The sequence below is a fragment of the Falco punctatus genome (assembly GCF_963210335.1).
Source record: "Falco punctatus genome assembly, chromosome: 1".
In the NCBI taxonomy this organism is placed as follows: Eukaryota; Metazoa; Chordata; class Aves; order Falconiformes; family Falconidae; genus Falco; species Falco punctatus.
The window spans coordinates 65387122-65405865 of record NC_137580.1 but is presented as its reverse complement, the minus strand read 5'-3'; the positions used below and the strand labels follow the sequence as shown (position 1 = coordinate 65405865).

Genomic DNA, 18744 nt, shown 5'->3' with positions numbered 1-18744 from the left:
GCCCTGCCACCTGCAGAGATGCTGCTGCCGGCTGGGCAAAGCAAGCAGGTCCTTTCTCCACCATGGATTTCCTCTGGTCACACCACCTGATGTTTCACCCATTTTTTCGTTTTTTGAGAAGCATCCCTGTCCCCATGGCTTTCTGCTGTTTTGCTGGCAGAAAAGGCTCTGGCTGAGCATTGTTTCCCTTGTGTTTTGTCTGTGGGCCTTTGCCATCAGTGGGTGTTGCTACCTGTCACACTGAGCTGCTGTCTCATCTTGCTTCAAGTCCAGGTGTGGAAATGCGTGGTACCTTTGAGACGGTCCCACTGTGCTTCTTGCCAGGGAGACGAGTGCATTGTTTGGCATGAACACCCCACCGCTTCTGCGTTGCTGAGGCTGTCACTTTTGCAGGGAGTTTGGTAAAGCAGCATGTATCTACGCAGGGATTTGTCTCAATCAAATACGAAGACTTTCTTCTATAGCCTATGTAGAAAATGCAGCAATTGAGAGTCAAGCTTTTTTGGTCACGCTGAGAACTGTAACTGTCTTTAATGCTGATGCATTGGCATAGCCCAGATGTTGTTCAGTAAATGCCAGGCTAAGATTCAGGCTGCTGCCAGTGAAATAACACTCCATGGCCAGGAGAGTCCCTTGTCTGGATCATAATGTTATAAACATCCACACTTTGCAGAACCGTTCTGAAAAGCCCAAATGCTTGTATGCATTGTGGGGAACAGAGTGAATTTCACACTTGCCTGAGAAGAAGCAGATGGGGGACTGGTTTCTTTAGCAGCAGAAAGCAGAGGACTGGTGAGATGTTCATGAGCATCAGTTCCTGCTCAGGCTTTGCTTGGGTTACCTCTCTGCCTATGTGCAGTTGGCAAGTGCCTGGATGGTGGTGGCCTAGGAAACTTCATTCAGTGCTGTGGCATGTTTCTCATGTGATTTATGCCTTCTGTCTTTGTCTTTTGAAGGCTTCCTCTTCCTCTTTCCTCCTTTGCTTGTGTTGGCAGAAGAATCAGTGGTGTTAGGTACAGCATTGGCTTTTATGCAGAGGACCAGGGGGCTCTGCTTGCATGAATTTTGGACTCCATTGCACAAGAGCTGCTTGTTGCATGGCGTGTAATTAAAGCACATCATTCACAGGCACAGTCGGTGATGAGCAAAATGTTTCTCACCATGTTACAGCCAGATTGCGTTAAGGAGGTGTAGTGCCATAGGGCAGGCAGCATTGTAACTGCAAAAGCTACAAACCACATTTTAAAGTAGTGCTGATTTCTGGGCAGCCTTCTAAAAATACGCTTTGACTCAACCACAAGATAAGGCTTTGGTGCAGGAATTGTTGAGAGGAATTTTGTGGCCTGTGTTACACAGGTTGCTAAGCTAAATGGTCACAGTGGCTGCTTTTTAGCCTTCAGACTGGTGATTTTATGAAAACTAAAAATGTTAGAGCTAAAAATATTGGTTTGGTTTACTGGAATAGCCTATCCTAAATCGTCCTTTCCCAAACATCCAGTTCAGTTAACCCGATCCATACGTGAGTTGTGTTTGTCCGGAAAAGGAACAGGGACAAAAATGCCTCCTTATAGGTGCAAGTTTTAACTCTTCAAATCTTACAAAGCAGTACGCACCAATGAATGGAACAGCAAATGTGCCATTTTCTTACTTTCTAAATATTGTGGTTGCTACAAGTACTCTGTCTTCATTATTTCATCCTTTTGCTCCTCTTACAGCCAGACCCCTAAGGCACCTTCAGATGCAAGAGTGTATTTCAGCGTCCTAGCTCCTCGCAGTATTCTGATACCATTTACATTGTATCGCCAGAACGAATGACATCCTGTAAATTGAGTTAACGCTATTGATTGTGATGTTACTGCCAGGAATATCAAACATGCATAACCCCGTTGCAGATGTAGTTCAGATATTCTGAGCTGTTGCCAGATGGTCTGCTCCCCGTCTTGCTACTATTTTCTTTCTGCTACAGCTGGAGGATGATCCGTTGTTGTTATAAATACAGACGTGGACACAGCAAATAACGTTCTTGTGGCTGTGCCACACTGAGGCTTTTTTAATAGGGCAGCTGCAAATTTGTTAGCAGGGATCAGCTGAAAAGCATGATGTGTAGAACGGACAGCACAGATAGCATAGAGCGTAGCGGGGTGGGGCTGTTTTTTGATGCTGTGAGCAAAAGCCAGGCCCCAGAAGAGATTTCTTCGCAAGCACGGGTTGGGTGGAGAGTGGTGCAACTGCTGCACTGACAGATGAAATCTTAGATGGACACAAAAGGACTGCAGATCTTGTGGGCCACATCTTCAGACATGCTGGCTACCACTGGAGAGGATTACAAATCCTTACCCCACTTCTTTTCTACTGTGTACATCCTTAGGGAGTTTGAGATTCCCGCTACTGCTGCCCAGCCAGTCTGGCTCATTCCTGGGACTCTTCCACTTGGCAAAAAGCCCTGTGGTGGAGGATGATTTGAAAGTGATCCATGCGGTCCTGGATTTCACAGCCTTCTGAAATGCAATGCCAGCCTGACATGACTCGTCCTGTACTGCTCATATAGGGACTAAAGATCAAGAAAATAACTTCCATGCTAACCACAGAGTTTTCTTTTTAAATACAGGATGTTTTCAAATTGTGAGACAGTGCCTAAATGAATGACATCTGAGGTAGTCGTTGGAATCCAACAGTGAGGTCCTGTGGTTTTCCACACAGCAAAGATCTGCTTCCAGCTCCTTTTGGTCAAGGAGTCTTGGTAGTAGAGGGTGTGAAGATGGGCTGCTGAGATTCTCTTGGCTTGGTCACAGGCCCTTGTGGCTTGAAACACAAGCTCATTCTCCTGAAAATTGTAATGGTTCAAAATGGGAACTGCTGGCCTTGGAGCCCTGCTGTACACTTATCCCAAAACTGGGAAAACAAGATACTTCAGTTCTGCCCTCATTTATTAATTTCTGCTTTTCGAGAGGGCAGGCAGCGCATGTGCATACCACTTGTTTTAGATACAGAATCATAGATGGTTAGTATTTTAAATCAGTGCAACAACCCTCTCCTGGTTTTAATTTACATACTCTTGGGGTGACATTTTAAATTCCTGGCAAAAATGTGGCCACACTAAGAAACGACTAGACCCAGACAGCACTGAATGATATATGAGATGGTTGTTCTGCTTCTGCCTTGAATCCATCCATCAATTAGCATTCAAAGTCTCTTTTGAAATACAGTCAGACTTTTATTACTGTAATACAAATTTGTGGTCTAGCACATGCCTTTTCATTTAAAAAGAAGCCAACGTCTGAATAAACAAAATCACTGTGCTCCAAGAAGATGCCAGAAAGCCTGGTAGGATGCTTTTTGTGGACTTAAGATAGGCTCCGGGAGTTTCTTCGTATATAAAGTACGGACCTTGGCTGAGCTTTGAACAAATGCAGCCTGACAGTGTGGCCCCCTGGTTGTAGCACTGCCTTGGCTTTCTAGATTCATTTTGCAGTGACCAAAAATTAAGTTCTTCAACCCATCCTGTAGAAGATCTGAAAGATAGTGGCATTTACTGGGTTTGCCTCTGGGTGTGCAGAGTTGGGGGGCAGTGGGATTTTTTGTAAGCATATTGCTGGTCCCAAAGTTCTCTGTTTAAGTTAATTGGCATTTGGGAAAAAGGTGAAAGGAAAAAAAGCAACCCATCAGCCTCATGTTTTGTCTCCCATAGGTGATCAAAGCTGTGGAGGAAGGCTACCGCCTGCCAAGTCCCATGGACTGCCCTGCTGCTCTCTACCAGTTAATGCTCGACTGTTGGCAGAAGGACCGCAACAGCAGGCCCAAGTTTGACGAAATTGTCAGCATGTTGGACAAGCTCATCCGTAACCCAAGCAGCTTGAAGACGTTGGTTAATGCATCGAGCAGGTACAAACTGAGGCCAAAGCCATGTCTCAAAGCAAGATCCTTGTCTGAATAACCCACCTCTGGGTTGAATTACCACTTACTGTTTATCCCACACTTGTTCATGGGTGGATGTTTCTCCAGCTTCATTATATCCAGGGGAGTTTTCCCAAATCAGCTTTTTCTGTTAAAATTGGCCGGTATGTGAGCAATTCAGTTACTCTGTAAATGTAGTTCTGCTGCCACAAAGAAAATTATTGCGCCTGTCTTTCAGAAATGGGAGTTTCAGTGGTATTTATAGATCTATGATAAAGCTACCTGTGCTTTACCCCAAGGTTAGAGAGGGCAGGACTTAAGTGCATGAAGCAGGTAGTAAATGCTGCTCTAAATACCTGCTTGTTGACTTTATCTTGGTAATACAAATGAAGAGCATCTCTTGGGGAATCTCTTAGGATGTGCAAAGCTCACGGTGTCCAAGAGAACCCTCCCACAGTGGTTCCCATGTTTGCTAGCCACCACCACCAGTTCTGACAGTCTTGGTAATCGCGAGAGGATCTCTGTGGTTCCCAAAGAGCTGTACACAAAACATTTGCTAAAACAACATTAAGTGAATCGAGCAGCTGGTGTGCAATTAAGCATGAATCTGAATAGCTGCATGGCTACAAGTAAGGTAAATATGGTCAAGAAATAAAGCTGCACTTAGGGAAAAAGAGATTAATATTTTTTAGTGCGTTTTAGTACTGGGATCTCCAATATACTGGAGTATTGGAGACAATTTTTCTTTTTTAGCTATAAGCACACAAGTATTACTTCTGAGCCATCTGTGTTGCTAATCACTCAGTCCCTTGCAAGGTCGTGAAGGAGTGATGAATATAAATCATTTACTGATGGCAGTGGAGCTTCCCTGATTAACACGGGAAGAGGCCCTTCAGAAAAGCTTATTCTCAGAGGAAAGACAAAAAAAAAGACACGTCATTTTCCTTGGCCAGGAATGAGAGGGACGTAAGATGAGGTTAGACTGGTGGTGTGGACCAAAGCAGATGCACTGTTCTGAACTTAGACCCATCTGTCTCCACACCTTCCAAGTGAGTCTTGCACAGCTGCATGTGGTGAGTCTTGCCTGTTGCAGCTGGACCTCGCATCCCCATGCTGGCACGTCCCCGCGCATGGCATCTCATGCACTGAAAAAGAAGAAACACCAAATCTCTGTTAATTTTTAATTACAAGCTAGATCTGATTCCTCAGGCTATTTTACATGCATCATTTACCATCTGAAGAAGAAATTGCTCTTATTAGCAATTAGATGTAATGTCAATCCCAGCAAACCTGCAGGAAAAGGTTTATGATAGCATAAAATATGTGATGTTTCTCTTTTATTTTCAGTTCAGAACAGTTATTTTCCAGGCCCGTTATGCAGTGGTTCGTGCACTCTTACACCGAACTGTTATGTTAGAAAAGAGGAAAATAAGCAGCAAACCATTTCCTAGAGTTGCTAAGCACTTTACTGGTGTTTTATTCCATGAACAGGTCCATACAATTTCAGACCTTTCCTTTTTAAAGCTGCTGTGGGTATTTTCAATGTGAATGGAGCACCTGAACAGCCAGGTTTTGGGTCTGTGTTTCTATAGTCATAGATTGCCGTGCCTGCACCATAGTAATTCCAAATGAATCATAATTTCAACATACAGCAGCTGTAAAGGATTTTTTTATATATGTAATGTATTCTTTATGGAAATTCTCATTAATGCAAATAAGGAAGGAAGTCACTCTCTACATTACTGCGTGTGCATATCAGTAGGTACCTCCTGACATTAGTGATGAAAATCCACTTCTCATTATGATTACTTAGGAGTTTTGAATTCCTCATGTGTATAAAATGTTATGGGAAGCCATTATGTTCTTGGTACTGCAAGTATTCACATTTTATTGGACCTTTCAGCATTGCTATTAAATAAACAAATAATACTAATGTGCTCATAAAGTATATAAAGATTCCTGAAGTGCTATAGTAATATAATATCACAGCTCTCCTTCCAGTTGAAAGTCTTTTAAGTGTAATCCTCACCATCAAGAGGCTTGACCCCAAAAAACTTTTTTTTTTTTACCTGTAGGTAATAATTTTTATGCAAGACTTATGTTAGCTGTATCCTGCTTTACAAAAGCAGGGGACAAATGTAGTTTCTTTCCTGGCTGACCTTGGACAAGCTCCCTTTGCTCTCTGCGCATCATTAGTAGGGTGGTGGACCTGTACATAGCACGGGTCACTTGTGCCAGGTACTGTATCTCTGTTTCTGCTGTGGTGAAGGGTTATTATTTGCCCGCATTGCTTCTTCCGTGTACGGCATAACCGAGCAGGTAGCAATTGCCACGGTGAGGTCTTGAGTGAGGGTGCAGGAGCAGGAGTCTGCCTCTGCTTTCAGGTCTGGAGCGTGGTTGGAGCATTGCTGCTCCCTGCAGGGCTCGCCAGGTGCTGCCCACATCCAAAATCCCCCTGCGGGAGCAGCCCCCGAAGTGTTGACAGCAGCCTGCCATTGATGGCCACTGCTGGGAAATGTAATTTGGGTTTCGGCTTCCAGGCTCTGGGCTGTCTTAAGTTAATTATGAGCTTTACAGGAGGAGGAGGAGGAAAACAGAGCGGGAAGAGTGAAACCGAAGACTTGAAGAGTGACCAGGGAGCGTGATAGAAAAGGAGCCTGCTTGTGGGTGAGAGGTGGCAGGGTGGATGCTCGTCCTCTCCTCTCTCTGCTTGCAGTGAGAACAAGAAGTGGCAGGAGGTAACTCAAACGTGGGTGAAGTCACAGGTGAAGTGATACGTTTGATACACTGTGTATCGAGCCTGCTGGGAGGATTTAGGCTGCAGCAATCACTGAAAATGCAACGAAAGAGTCATCTTTACTGTATAAAAATGCAAGCAACTGAGTCACGTTGGGTACATCTCGATTCTGATTCTGTTTGCTGCTTTGTTTTTGCTTGCCTTTAGAGTATCAAATCTGTTGGTAGAGCACAGTCCAGTTGGGAGCGGTGCCTACAGGTCGGTGGGTGAGTGGCTGGAAGCCATCAAAATGGGCCGATACACGGAGATCTTCATGGAAAATGGATACAGTTCGATGGATGCTGTGGCTCAGGTGACCCTAGAGTGAGTAGTTGCCCAGATCGTTTTTGTTTGTTGGAATGGGGGGGCAGGGGGAAGTGGTGGGCAGCCAAGGGACAGACAAACAATTAAAAAATACACAGGGATGAGGCTGCAGAAAGGGAAACTCTTACCCTTTGTTTGCAGTCAGCACTTTCTCTTTTAGCATCTGTATTGATGATAACAAATGCAGGCAGGAGTAAAACTTACGGTCACTGCAGCCAGTACTTTGGCTCCTTTGCTCACAGAAATTAATGCTTGAGTTTGAATAATTGCCAGGCCATCCTCTCAACATAATAGAAGTTGATTATTTGGGGTTACCAACAAATAAAAAACCCCACCCTACTCGTAAATGTATAGGAGCTAGAGTCACTACTGAAGTATACTGTCTTTACACTGGATTAGCTGGTTTCACAGTTCATCTGGACATAACCAAGTGGACAGTCAAGCCCAGTAAGGCACAGAAATAGTATTCAGCACTAACAGAAATAGGCACAGATACAGACAATGACAACAGAAGAGCATCGAGAAACCCACAGCTGTAGGGGACAGGGTCCCTGGCCAAGACTTTTCCTTCCTAGTGTGCCCTTGGTTTTTGCACGTAGGTATGACTGCAGTTGGGGTGACAGCATTCAAATGACTTCGTAAATGCCTCAGGGCTGCTGATTTGTTATGCTCCACCTTTAATTGCCTGCCTTGCTTGCATAATTATGTCTGTACTTTCCTCATGCCGCTTACTCAAACCCGCCCCAGAGCCTGCCTTTCTATCTGGGTTAAATTGAGCTTAGTTTACTGCAGGCGTTAAGGCAGAATGGGAAGGATTATGCTCCATGCCACTTCGGAGAAGGTTGTGGCTCCTCTGACCACGTGCCGATTGCCAGTGCACATACAGACTCATTGCCGATGTTTAGGACTAAAAGAAGAAAAATCCCCACACCCCAAGGACCACAGCATTTATCCTGTGTGCCGTAGGGCTTGCTGTGGAGTTCACCCTACAGGGTAGGGGGCCCTTGTGCATGATACAAGTCGGTAACATCTCCGTGGAGTTCAGTTTTGTGTTACATGCAGAGAGGGAGGGCAGGACCGTATCTGTTCTTACTCAGGTTTTATTTGTTCCACTCACATCACCAGTATTTGTCCCTTACACCTGAACTCATTCACTCTGTCCTCAGAGATTCACATTAAAACCCTGAGCTAGAGATTAGCAACTGTCTAGGGAGTCAAGGTGCATGGATTTCTGCATAGATCCTTTTTTGGGTGCCTGAGACTCTTATATGGAGTTTCCCAGCCTAGTCCTGCAATTACGTGCCACGTTACTTTGGCTTTTGAAGACTCCACGGTTCCTTACCTGCTCATCTGATATGGCAGCGCCCAGAAACACCAGGCTTCACAGCTCCATTTAGACTGGTGGTCTACAAACATTGACCAAGGAAGAGGTCCATCCCCAGGGCGGTCAGAGTCCATACATCAGGAAGACCTAGACAGAGGGTGAGTGGGAAGAGGAGGAATAGGGTAAGGCAGTAATTTAAGAGAAAAGGTAAATGCTGGAGCGTTCCCTTCTACTGTGTCACCTCAGTCCTATAACCAAACCAAACCATTTTCCAGTTGAAAATGCAGGTTGTCTAAAATGTATCACAGCCTTGTTGCTGTTTGGGTGAATTAGTTGTATCAAGGAAGAAAACTGGGTTTCACAAAAGCTTCCAGTTTGTTCCTCATTAGGATTTTATGCAATTTCAAGAGCTCTAAAAGAAGTACTTGGAAGTAAAATGCTGTGGTTTGTGTCAGAGAAAATGTTGATTTTGAGCCCAAATTAATGGTCATGTTTGACAGTAAATTAGAAGTTCAGTTGCTCATGTAGCTTTAAACAGTCTTAGCGTCCCTCTGTGCTGACACAGTCTTAGTCCCGCTGACAAAACTATTCCTAACATCCCATTTTCTTGAGTGCAACATTTCAGATTGTGAAAGTATCTCCTTAATTTGACTTTAAAATGTAAATACTTCCCTGTATTTACTCTTTGGTATTCCAGACATTTCAAAAGTATCCCCAGAATCTTTTCAGGCTACTCCAAAAGTACTTCAGAATGGTGGAGTTTTTTTCCAGTTGGCAGTGAACCAAGAAATCCATTATCTGTACCATTCTAGCCAGAAAGCGAGTTGGTTTAAAAGTCCTTAAGTAAGGTTATAGCTACCAGAGATGCTCTGACCCTCACCACCTGCAAACCACCTCTAAGGCCCCCTCCACCAGGTCCCAGTGTCTTCTCTATAGCACATATGCCATCCTGCTCTGGTCCTTTACTGGCCCCAGTGGAGACAACATGTCTGAGCTGCTTCAGCTTTCTTCCAGGCTTTTACAGCAGTAAAGCAGTGCAGAGGAGCTGATGCCTGGGAGCCTAGGGAGCTTCTGGATTTATTTTTTTTTTAAGCCTAAAGGAGACATTTCATAAATCCATCTGGTATTTCAATTGAAACTGAAAAAAGGTTGAAACTAACTCCAGCTAGTCAGTTATCCGTGCCAGCAAATGAATTCCTCCCCCAGCTGCCTTGAACAGAGATGCTTGTGTGAGTCAGGCTTGGTTCTTCAGCAGCTCAGCCCGTGCACCTGTACATCGCGGTGGTGACTTAGCAAGAAGGTTTGACCCCACTTGGGTCTATTGTTGGGAAAGCTGTGAAAGGTTCATTTAATAAGCCATCCAGCCATCCAGATCAAGACCTCTCTCATCCCTCTTAAATAAAGTAAAAAAAAAGACAAAAGACTGGATTCTCAGCTATTAAGAAAGGAGAGATCGTCATAGTGGCTTAAGAGGAAAGTTGTCCCGTGTTGAAGACCTGAACCACATGCTCAGGCTGATATAAACTGGCAGATTGCCCTTAAAATCAACAAATTAGGGGAGGGAAATGGCTCCTGGGTGGGCTTAGCTGAGACTCTCATGGGTTCTCCAGTAAATAAACACCAGAACAAGGAAAGTTCTTTAAAGGTTAATATGTTGGGGGTGTTGGTTTTCTAGAGGTTTTCATTTTTTCTCCCTGTAAAAGAGAACAACAAAACATTTTGTAGTCTGCAAAGGAGAATTCAGGTTAAATATTCCTTGTCATTTTTAAAAGAGGCAACTGTTCAGTATATTCCAGAGCTGGGACTTGGGGGGATTGGGTGAAAAGATGATCTGAACATCTGAAAGTAGCTTGCTTTCCCCAAATGACATCAGTAAAACATTCTCTACAATTTAAGAGGTTGCCTTCAAATGCCATCCAAAATGATCTTCCCTGAATTCAAACTGCATAGGACACATGTGAAAATTAGATAGAGAAAGGAGAACTGGATAATCACTGCCAGAAAAGGCAGAAAAAAATATGATGAATGTAAAGAATTCCTAAAATCTACTGAAAAAAACAATCACTAGTGCTGTAGTAGGGGTTGGCTGTAACGCTGACAGGACTGGTGACTGTGGGCGCTCACCTTTGTGGCCTCTTTACAGGACCTGGTTGAGGTGGTAAATGTTCAGCTTTTTTTTTTAATCCCCTGCCAACATGCAAAGCAAAATCCTGATTACTGCCCTGCTTCTTTCAAACTGGTGGCTTGATGCATTTGTTCCAGAAAAGGGTAGTATTAGTGACAAATTGCTGAAAGCAAAAGATGAAAAAGCTAAAACTGGTGAATATCGCCCCAAGTCCTGAGCTCTGCCTACTTAAGCAAAGACCTGAAAATGTATGTGTTCAAACAAAGAGTGATTTTCTACATTTAGCTCTAATTCTTGCAAAGGGACGAATCACCTTGTGAAAAGTGGAGCCTCACCCTCCACCCCCTCTTTCCAACTGGATATCAGACTTGAAGGCAACCTTTCCAGTGGACCAGACCTGCTCTTTAAACTTGTGGACCACCTAGTGACTTTGAGTGTGTCTGGAGCTCTTTCAATCCACTGCAAGAATAACTTTACCAGGACAATACTCAAGGATAGATAGATCCATGACATGAGTTTCAGTCTGACCCTTGACTGGACCAGTTACTAACCATGTGGACTACATACTTCCACCTTTTGAAAGATCTGTACTCACTGAATCTCAGGACACCCTGTTGTTTGTTATTAGATGAAGAGGTCTGAATATTTGTAATAATATGTGCTGTGTTGCTTTGCATTGTATATTTTTTTTTCTAAAATAAAATAAATTATTTATTAAAAGTTATACTGGATGAAGATGGTTTAAGAGTTCACCTGCTCTAGATGCTTATTCTTAACCTGAAATCTCAATCCTGAGATTGTGATACTGTGTCTGCTTCTGAACAAACCAGTGCTCATCTCATAATCGAGTAGGACAGGAATAATGAATAAGAGCAGATGAACTCTTAAATATTTATTTTTTTTTAAATGTCCTCATTTCATGCCTAAGTCCCTAGCAAGTGGATTCCTTTTTTTCTTTAGCGTCTTCTTTGAGGTTCTTCTTCTTCCCCCTCATTCAAACTGACAACTAACTCGCTCCATGAGTAGTCCCAGTCTGCATGGGCAATTGTAGAGCTACACCACATGAAGAAGAGTGGTGCAATCTGGCCTGGGTGGGAGATGAAATACAAAATATCCGTGGTGGGTTGACAACTGCCCGCCGCAGAGATCTTTCAGCAACCTGGCCCTTTTGCTTGCATGACTAACTGGCTGATAAAGGGGGTTGTATATTATGTGGCAATCCAGTCCTAGTCTGCACTGTGTTTGACAGACTGGTCCATGGTGTGTAAGTAGTTCTGTTTGTGAATAAAATGTTTGAAATATATTTCTTACAACGTGGAGACCATGAATTCAACCCTTGCAAATGGATGTTGCAGGGAAGGGGATACCATGTTGTCCCTGCCATGTTGCAGCTGGGCTTTCATGCAAGGCAGTGGTAAGAGAGCAGCATGCGTGCAGCTGTATACAGGCTGTTTGGGATGAGCCGACACAAATTTTCCCCTTTATTTCCTCGGCTTTTTGGTGAACTTCGGTCAGCTTCTTGCTACTGTGTTGGCAAGTGATTCAAATTCCTGCCTATTTCTATTTTCAGCCCTATGTGAATGAGAGAGAAGTGAAAAAGGGAGAGTTCTCCCTGAAACAAAGATAAAAGTTGTCTCATTGCTAGGAGGATCAAGTATTTTGAAGCAGGGAGACCCCCCCAGCGCACAGGTTCACATATGTCCGTGGCCTCAGGGAGCGTCCACGTTGCTGCCGCAGCAGCACACACAAAACCCAACGCCGGGGGTCAGGTCGCTTGCGGGGCAAGGTGCAGCCTGGGTCCTGATCACAACTGTCATTTGCCCGTGGGTCTCAGTTGTGCCTTTTTTGCAGGGAATTGCACAATTCTATTGCAAAGCCCCGGCAGATACCCATACGCATCTCCTCTGCAGAGCTGAGCCCAGTGAAATTACCAGTTGGCTGCGGTAATGTGAGCCAGGCAGCTCTGGAGTGGAGCTTGAAAACAGTTGTATTGCAGCCCTTTGGCACAAAGTTAATTTTTTTTTGGTCCCAAAACCAGCTGGTTTGCGCACTCAATTTTGTTTAAAATTGGCTTCTGCCTTACACCGCTTTAAGTCCTTCAGCACTGAGTGCACAGGCGTGTGCAACGTGCTGCAAGTCACGCTTGAAAAACGGGAATTAAAGCTGCCTTCTCTAGGTGGTTTGTGAAAAGTTTTGTTCCTGGCTTTGCAACTTGCAAGGTGGCTTTTGAATAAAGCTGCTGATTTTATAGTAGGTGAGCATCTGGCAGCTCAGGAGCTGTTGTCTTCTGGTCTGTTGTTGCGGAGGTGAAGGACCCCCCAGTAGTGTTTTTTCCCCTCTCTGAGGAGTCCCCCTGCTTTTGGCCGGTGGCTCTGCATTTGAGGATTTGATATAAAAAAAAAATTAAAAAATAGACTGGATCCCCTGGTGAGCAGCTAATGGATTGAAACCAGAAACTCCTTTTTCTTCTTTCTCACTTGTAAATCAATGAGGCACTCCTCAAGGATATTGAGTTAATCCCCCCATAAGGGAAAAAAAAGCTGTGTAGTGAGTAGGGTGTTTTTTTTATTATTGGGCTGGTGGAGCTGCCTGTGAAATGCCAAGACGTACATGCCTTTCTCAAAGTTTCAGGCTGTTTTCTTCTGCATAACATGCAAGAGTATCAGAAAGAATACACCTGTGAAATATGTGGTGCTGGATTTTCAAAAGAGCTCAGCTTGCACTTTAAATACCTGGGGGTGGGGGTGGGGGGAACACCTGAATTTTCAAAAAGTGCCAGCAGAGTAGTGCTCAGCAGGGGGAAGGCAGATGCTGGCTCTTTTAAAAATCAGGTCCTATACTGGCTTGGGTTTTGTTGGGTTTTTTTCATCTTTGGTGTGAACTTCCAACTGTGCTGTGTACATAAAATAAATTGCATGTAACAATAGCACTACTACAATTTCCTTCATTATTAAGATGGCTTGCTGAACTAGTTTCACAATTCAGTGGAGGAAGAAATGAAAGCATGTCCCCCTGAGAAGGTAGACACCTTTTGCAGGTGCTGCAGCCTTTTCTTTACGAGGTAAGGAGCATTGCTGATGTGTCTCATTGACCTCCCTTGCTCCATGCCCCTTACATTGTGATTTCCCCTATGCATTGGCAAGATGCATCACTGAAAAATGAATGAAGTGTTTAGTCTGGAGCAGAAAATCTGGTATTTCCTAAATCAAAAGGCTGAAAGTGTGACAATCCTTGGAGAACAACGTATCTAGTTTTTGGCTTCAACCAGCTTATGTGTTAACTTATCAACCTTCACTCAGGATTGCTTTTTATTCAAAGCAATGTTCATCTATGTAATTTTTGGACATGGATGGTTGGTTGTATTTGCATAGGAGTCTTTATCTAGAACGTGAAGCTGCTAAGAGAGGTACACTGCCATGGGTAGCTCATGCAACATCGTGTGAAAGCTCTTTGGTGGTCATTGCTTGTGTTCACCTGCAGTCCAGCACGTGGCAGTGCTGTGACCTGCAGGCCAGGCTTGCAGTATGTCTCAGGTGATGGTTGGGATCCTGGGTTTTGCCGATGATCCCCAGCCCTTGCACGTGCCCGCCCTGCCAGTGTAGTTTCCAAAAAGCACCTATGTGTTCAAGGAGGTCGCATCCTGATGTCTTTCAGTGGAGAGCTTTCTCTTAAAAGACTTGCACAAAGGGTGTCAACAGCTCTGGGAGTCACACGTGTAGTGGCAAGACCGTAGAGCCCAACTTTGAAAACATCTTTCATTCAGTCCAGCGTGGAGGTAGAAAGTGAGGGGCTGATATTTCTCTAGTGGAAGTCTTCAGACAAAACACCATGTCTCCTCTAAGTCAAACTGCTTGTCTAACTGCCTCTGTGTCTTGTGTTGGAAACACAGATGCACCTGTCTTGATGTTTCTTCCAAGCTTTTATTCCTATATTTTATTTCTTAACACTTTTCCCCCTAGAAAGAGATCCCTACAATTATACTCTGCCGTAACCATAGCCTTACCCTGGCTGTAGATGTGTCATTGAAGCTGATCACCCAAGGTCCCACTCTCCAGGGGACAAATTGTTCCACTCCTGTCTTTAGATGGGATGAATTGTCCACTGGATGTGCCTCTTTCATGCCATCAGCATGAACCTTGGGGATTACCTTTGCCTGTACACCTAAATTTTAGAGAGCTGAGCTTCTGAGAAAACGATCTTCCCTCCTAACCCTGCATTTTACATAAGCTATCTTGTTCTGCAGCTTTCCTGTAATGGCAGCCCGGTAGACAGACTCGACACAAATGCCTTTGGCTTGTAGAATTCATCCCCAAAAATAAGAAACGTGGGTTTATGGGAAGATTTGCAAAGGCCCAGAGAGGAGCTGCATTGCCAGTTCCCATTGATTTTAGGTGGTCATCGGGGCGATGGCCATGCTCAAGGCTTTTGCCCTTCAGCTCTCTGTAAGAGCTGGCTCTAAGATGGCAGTTTGTGTATCTTTGTATTTTCCTCATCTGAAGAGGAAGGAAGCATGGACTGACCTCACTTCTCACTGCTCGTATCTGAGATCAAATACCAGCCTTTCCCAGGAGAAGAGGAAAGTGCAACGCAGGCTTTCTTACATTGCTTTTCTCTTGGAAATAGGACTTTTCACACCTAGCAAAGTCCATGGCCAAAGGCGATGCTGATACTTTGCTGTCCAGCTTTTTTCCTTGGCCAGCAAGGTGATCTCAGTCAAATCCCATCACCTCTCCAAGATGCTGTCAGCCATTAAAAATAAAATAAATTTTTTAAATGGGGGAAAATGAAGCTTGCCGACTAAACTTGGCTTTGGGAGCTGCCAATGGTAAGAGATAGATGCTGGCAGCAGCGTCAGTGCGCGCGGCGCGTAGTGTGTGTGGCGGCATGTGCCTGAGAGGTCCCTGGAACCAACGTCTGCTTTCTCCCACAGGGATTTGAGGCGGCTGGGAGTGACACTTGTTGGTCACCAGAAGAAGATAATGAACAGCCTTCAAGAGATGAAGGTCCAGTTGGTGAATGGGATGGTGCCGTTGTAACTTGGTTTTAAAGTCGCTTCCTCAAGTGGGTCGATCCTGCACTTTGTACACTAGCCCTGAGATTTATTTTGACTAAAAAAAAAAAAGGAAAAGATAAAAAGGGAAATTCAGTGCTTTCTATAACTGAAGGATGTTGGCCTCTGCCGCAGCATTTCTAAAGCAGTGTTTGACTAAAGTTTTCCTTTTCTTCCTATTTGTGTCCTCATTTTCATGAAGTAAATGTAAGATGCATGGAACATGGAAACGAGTCTGCTGTATGTGGGGTTAACCCGTCTCTTAAGCTTCAGCAACGACAACAAGCCTTCCCAGCACACGTCTGTACATGGGACATATATATATATACACACACACACACATATATATATATATATGTAGCACCTTTATATACTGAATTGCAGCAGCACATGGTAATACTTCCAAGGACTGACTTGAGCAGAGGAGTTTTGTAGCCATTCGTGGGCTCCCAAAAGCTGCAGTTTGCTGAAGTTTAACTTCCAAGTCTTACTTGTCTACAGAAGTGTATTGAAGAGCAATATGATTAGATTATTTCTCAATAGATACTTTGTTTTGTAAATTTGAAGAAGAAAAAATGCTGTTACACAGCATTAAGTTATAGAGACTAGTGTATAAACATGTTGCTTGCTCCATGGCAAATACAATACAGGGTGTATATTTTTTTTGTTTCCTCCCTCTGTGTTACCAAGTTATTTTCATTTGCTCTTCTGGGAGGATAATACGTGACTAAGATGTATATACTGTACAGTTTGCTACGCATCAGGTACAAGATTGGGGCTCTTTCCTTGGTTTGTTCTTTTTTTCCCTCCCTCTTTTGCTTCTTTTTGTCTCCCTTTTGTGTTACTGCCATGCTTTGTATTTCTGCTCCTGTTTGGTTTGAGCAACATATAAAGCCTTCAGGAGTTTTGATTATGTGTATGAGGTAGAAGGAATCTGTTTAAATAAAAGATGTCGCCCCTTCCTTTCCACTGTAGACTGGGGATGTCCAGAAGAAAAGTAAAACATCTGGTTCTCAGTGGCCTCACACGGTATCGGGTTTTGCGTGTACGAGTCCTGCCCAAAGGTAGCGTGGGATAACATGCCTCCCCACTGGTGTTTGAGCCCAGTAGCCATCACCCAGTGTGGCCTCTGCCCCTGTCCTTGGCACCCAGGAGAGAAACCACAAGGTGGTTTTAGCTGGAAGGCAGGCATTTTGCTGTTCTTATTACAGAGGTTAAGTCCTGGTGTGCGGAGGTGAGCCCGCAGTCATGCAGCATGGAGATTTTGCAGTATCTTTCCCCCCAAGTGGTGCTGCTGGTGGGATTATTTTGGGAACTGTGCTGTCCCAGCTTGTCTCTCTGGGCATTTTCATCTGGGTATGGAGCTGGCCACCTTGGGGCAGCGCAGAGAGGAGGGAAGAGCAGACCAGCCCAACTGGTCGCAGCAGTGGCATCCCATGGGCGAGAAGGTCCCACTCATCTGGAGCTGGTGCAGCTAGAGTCAGCACTTGGTTGTAGCTGGTTGTGTCCATTAAAGCTCAGAGCTGCTGATTTCAGAGGGACCCAAGGACAACCCAGTCCCCTGGGAAGCCCACCAAGAAACAGTTTGTGGCTGCCCTCCTCCTTTTGTTGTAGATAGGATTAATCAGCACAGTTGATTTGTTATTCATAGGTTGTGTGAAGGCTTTGGTAAAGATAAGGATTTAAAAATGGCTCAGCAGAAGGCAAGTGTTTGTTGTTTCTCTAGATATATTGCTTCCTCAGAGGTTAAATAGCATCTTGTAGCATCCTTCTTTGGTGATAACATCGACAGAGTGACTTGCCGCAGCTCCCTTTGTCCTTGGTGCTGCAGAGCCAAGCACGAGGAGCTCATCCAGAGCTGAAAGGAGGCCTGCGTCCTTCACATCTTGCAGAAGCAGGTGTTGAATGCCGCCTTCAGCTGTTCCAAAGGTCTTTCTTCCATTTCCCTGAAGCCTTTGGATGAGATTTGATGCAAGAAACAGTTTCTAAAGAAAAGAGGAAGGTCTAGTTTGACAGGGTTGGATGGATTTTATTTTTTTCTTAGCAGCAGGGCTTTGCTTGCTTTCATTGGGGGTTTCTTCAGGCAATATTTGCCTGTTCTGAAATGGCCTCCTCCTCCTCTGTGAGTTGCTGCCGAGCTCTTAGGAATCGGGAGAAATGGGAGGGAGAGGAGCTGCAGCGAGGTCTGACAAATCTTGATGGTGTGATTTCTCATCCTGTTGTTTCATTTTGGCAGCCACTGGACCACAAAAGAGGAAGGGGGAATCAAGACATAACAATTTTGGTGCGGAAAAGAGATTTGTCATATAATAAATAAGATTATTAGAGCTGTCAGCAGAACAGTCTTGGGATTATTTGTGCATCCCTGCCTGCAGCACTTGGGGAAAAAAACCTGTAGGAAGACAGAAACAACTCATTTTGGTCAGGAGGAATCCTTGAGTTGCCGTCCGCATCCATCGGCCGCACCGGGAGAGATGCTATTAGCAAATATGCAGCATTTTCTGCCTGTCATCTCTGTTCATTCCTTACCTGTTGGGTCTGCAGGCGGAGTTGGGTTTGGTCTCTTTTCCTGGACTTTTAACAGCAAAATCCCCTTTACACCATTTGTGGGGTTTTAAAGGCATATGCAGTATGTCTGGGATGCATACCAGATGCTGGCGTAACCTTCAAAATAATTAACCAGTGGAAAGCAAACTGTTCTTAAGCCAGACTGCGTTTGTAAATAGGGCACCTCTTCTTAGTCCCTCCAATAAATAAATAACCTCTTCTATTTATTTCAAGAGCTGTTCTTGTTACAGATGTCTGTATAATAGGCTTTGTCTTGGAGCTAAAAATAAAATATGATGGTGTTTTTCACAAGTAGGGTCCAAAAGTTACAGCTTTTATGTCCACAAGCAAATTCCAGAGACAACAGAGGTTTTCAGTTCCCATGCACGAACTGCAAGTACTCTGTATTTGGGGCATGATCGTATGTAGCGGGGTGCAGCAGAACAAGATGACAGTAATATTTTACTGGTTATGCTCTTTGTAAGGGCTGTAGGTGGATTTCCTGCCTACGATAAGTCCAAGTGCTTTGCTTTTCCAGCTTGCTACTGCTGCAGCTGGTCCAACAAATACTTTTTTTCCGGTCTATTTTGCTGCTAATTGTGAGGAAGATATTTCAAAGGATCTGGGAGGTGAGAAGGCTCTTTTCAATATAGTTTTTCATTTTGGGAGAAGGAAGTGTCCCCAAGCACATCTTGTGTAGACTG

At 44.3% G+C, this 18744-nt stretch overlaps 1 protein-coding gene across 9 annotated transcripts in view; it reads left to right on the top strand.

Annotated features, from left to right (window-relative positions):
• The window catches only part of EPHA5 (EPH receptor A5), a 209792-nt gene extending 191440 nt beyond the window's left edge, over window positions 1-18352 (top strand). For all 9 annotated transcript variants that reach the window (XM_080386716.1, XM_080386724.1, XM_080386720.1 and 6 more), the window contains 3 exons: window positions 3689-3882; window positions 6839-6994; window positions 15374-18352. In XM_080386716.1, the coding sequence (XP_080242842.1) occupies window positions 3689-3882; window positions 6839-6994; window positions 15374-15479 (456 nt within the window). In that variant the 3' untranslated portion in view covers window positions 15480-18352. The remainder of the gene's footprint in view (window positions 1-3688; window positions 3883-6838; window positions 6995-15373) is intronic.
• The last annotated feature ends 392 nt before the right edge of the window (window positions 18353-18744 follow it).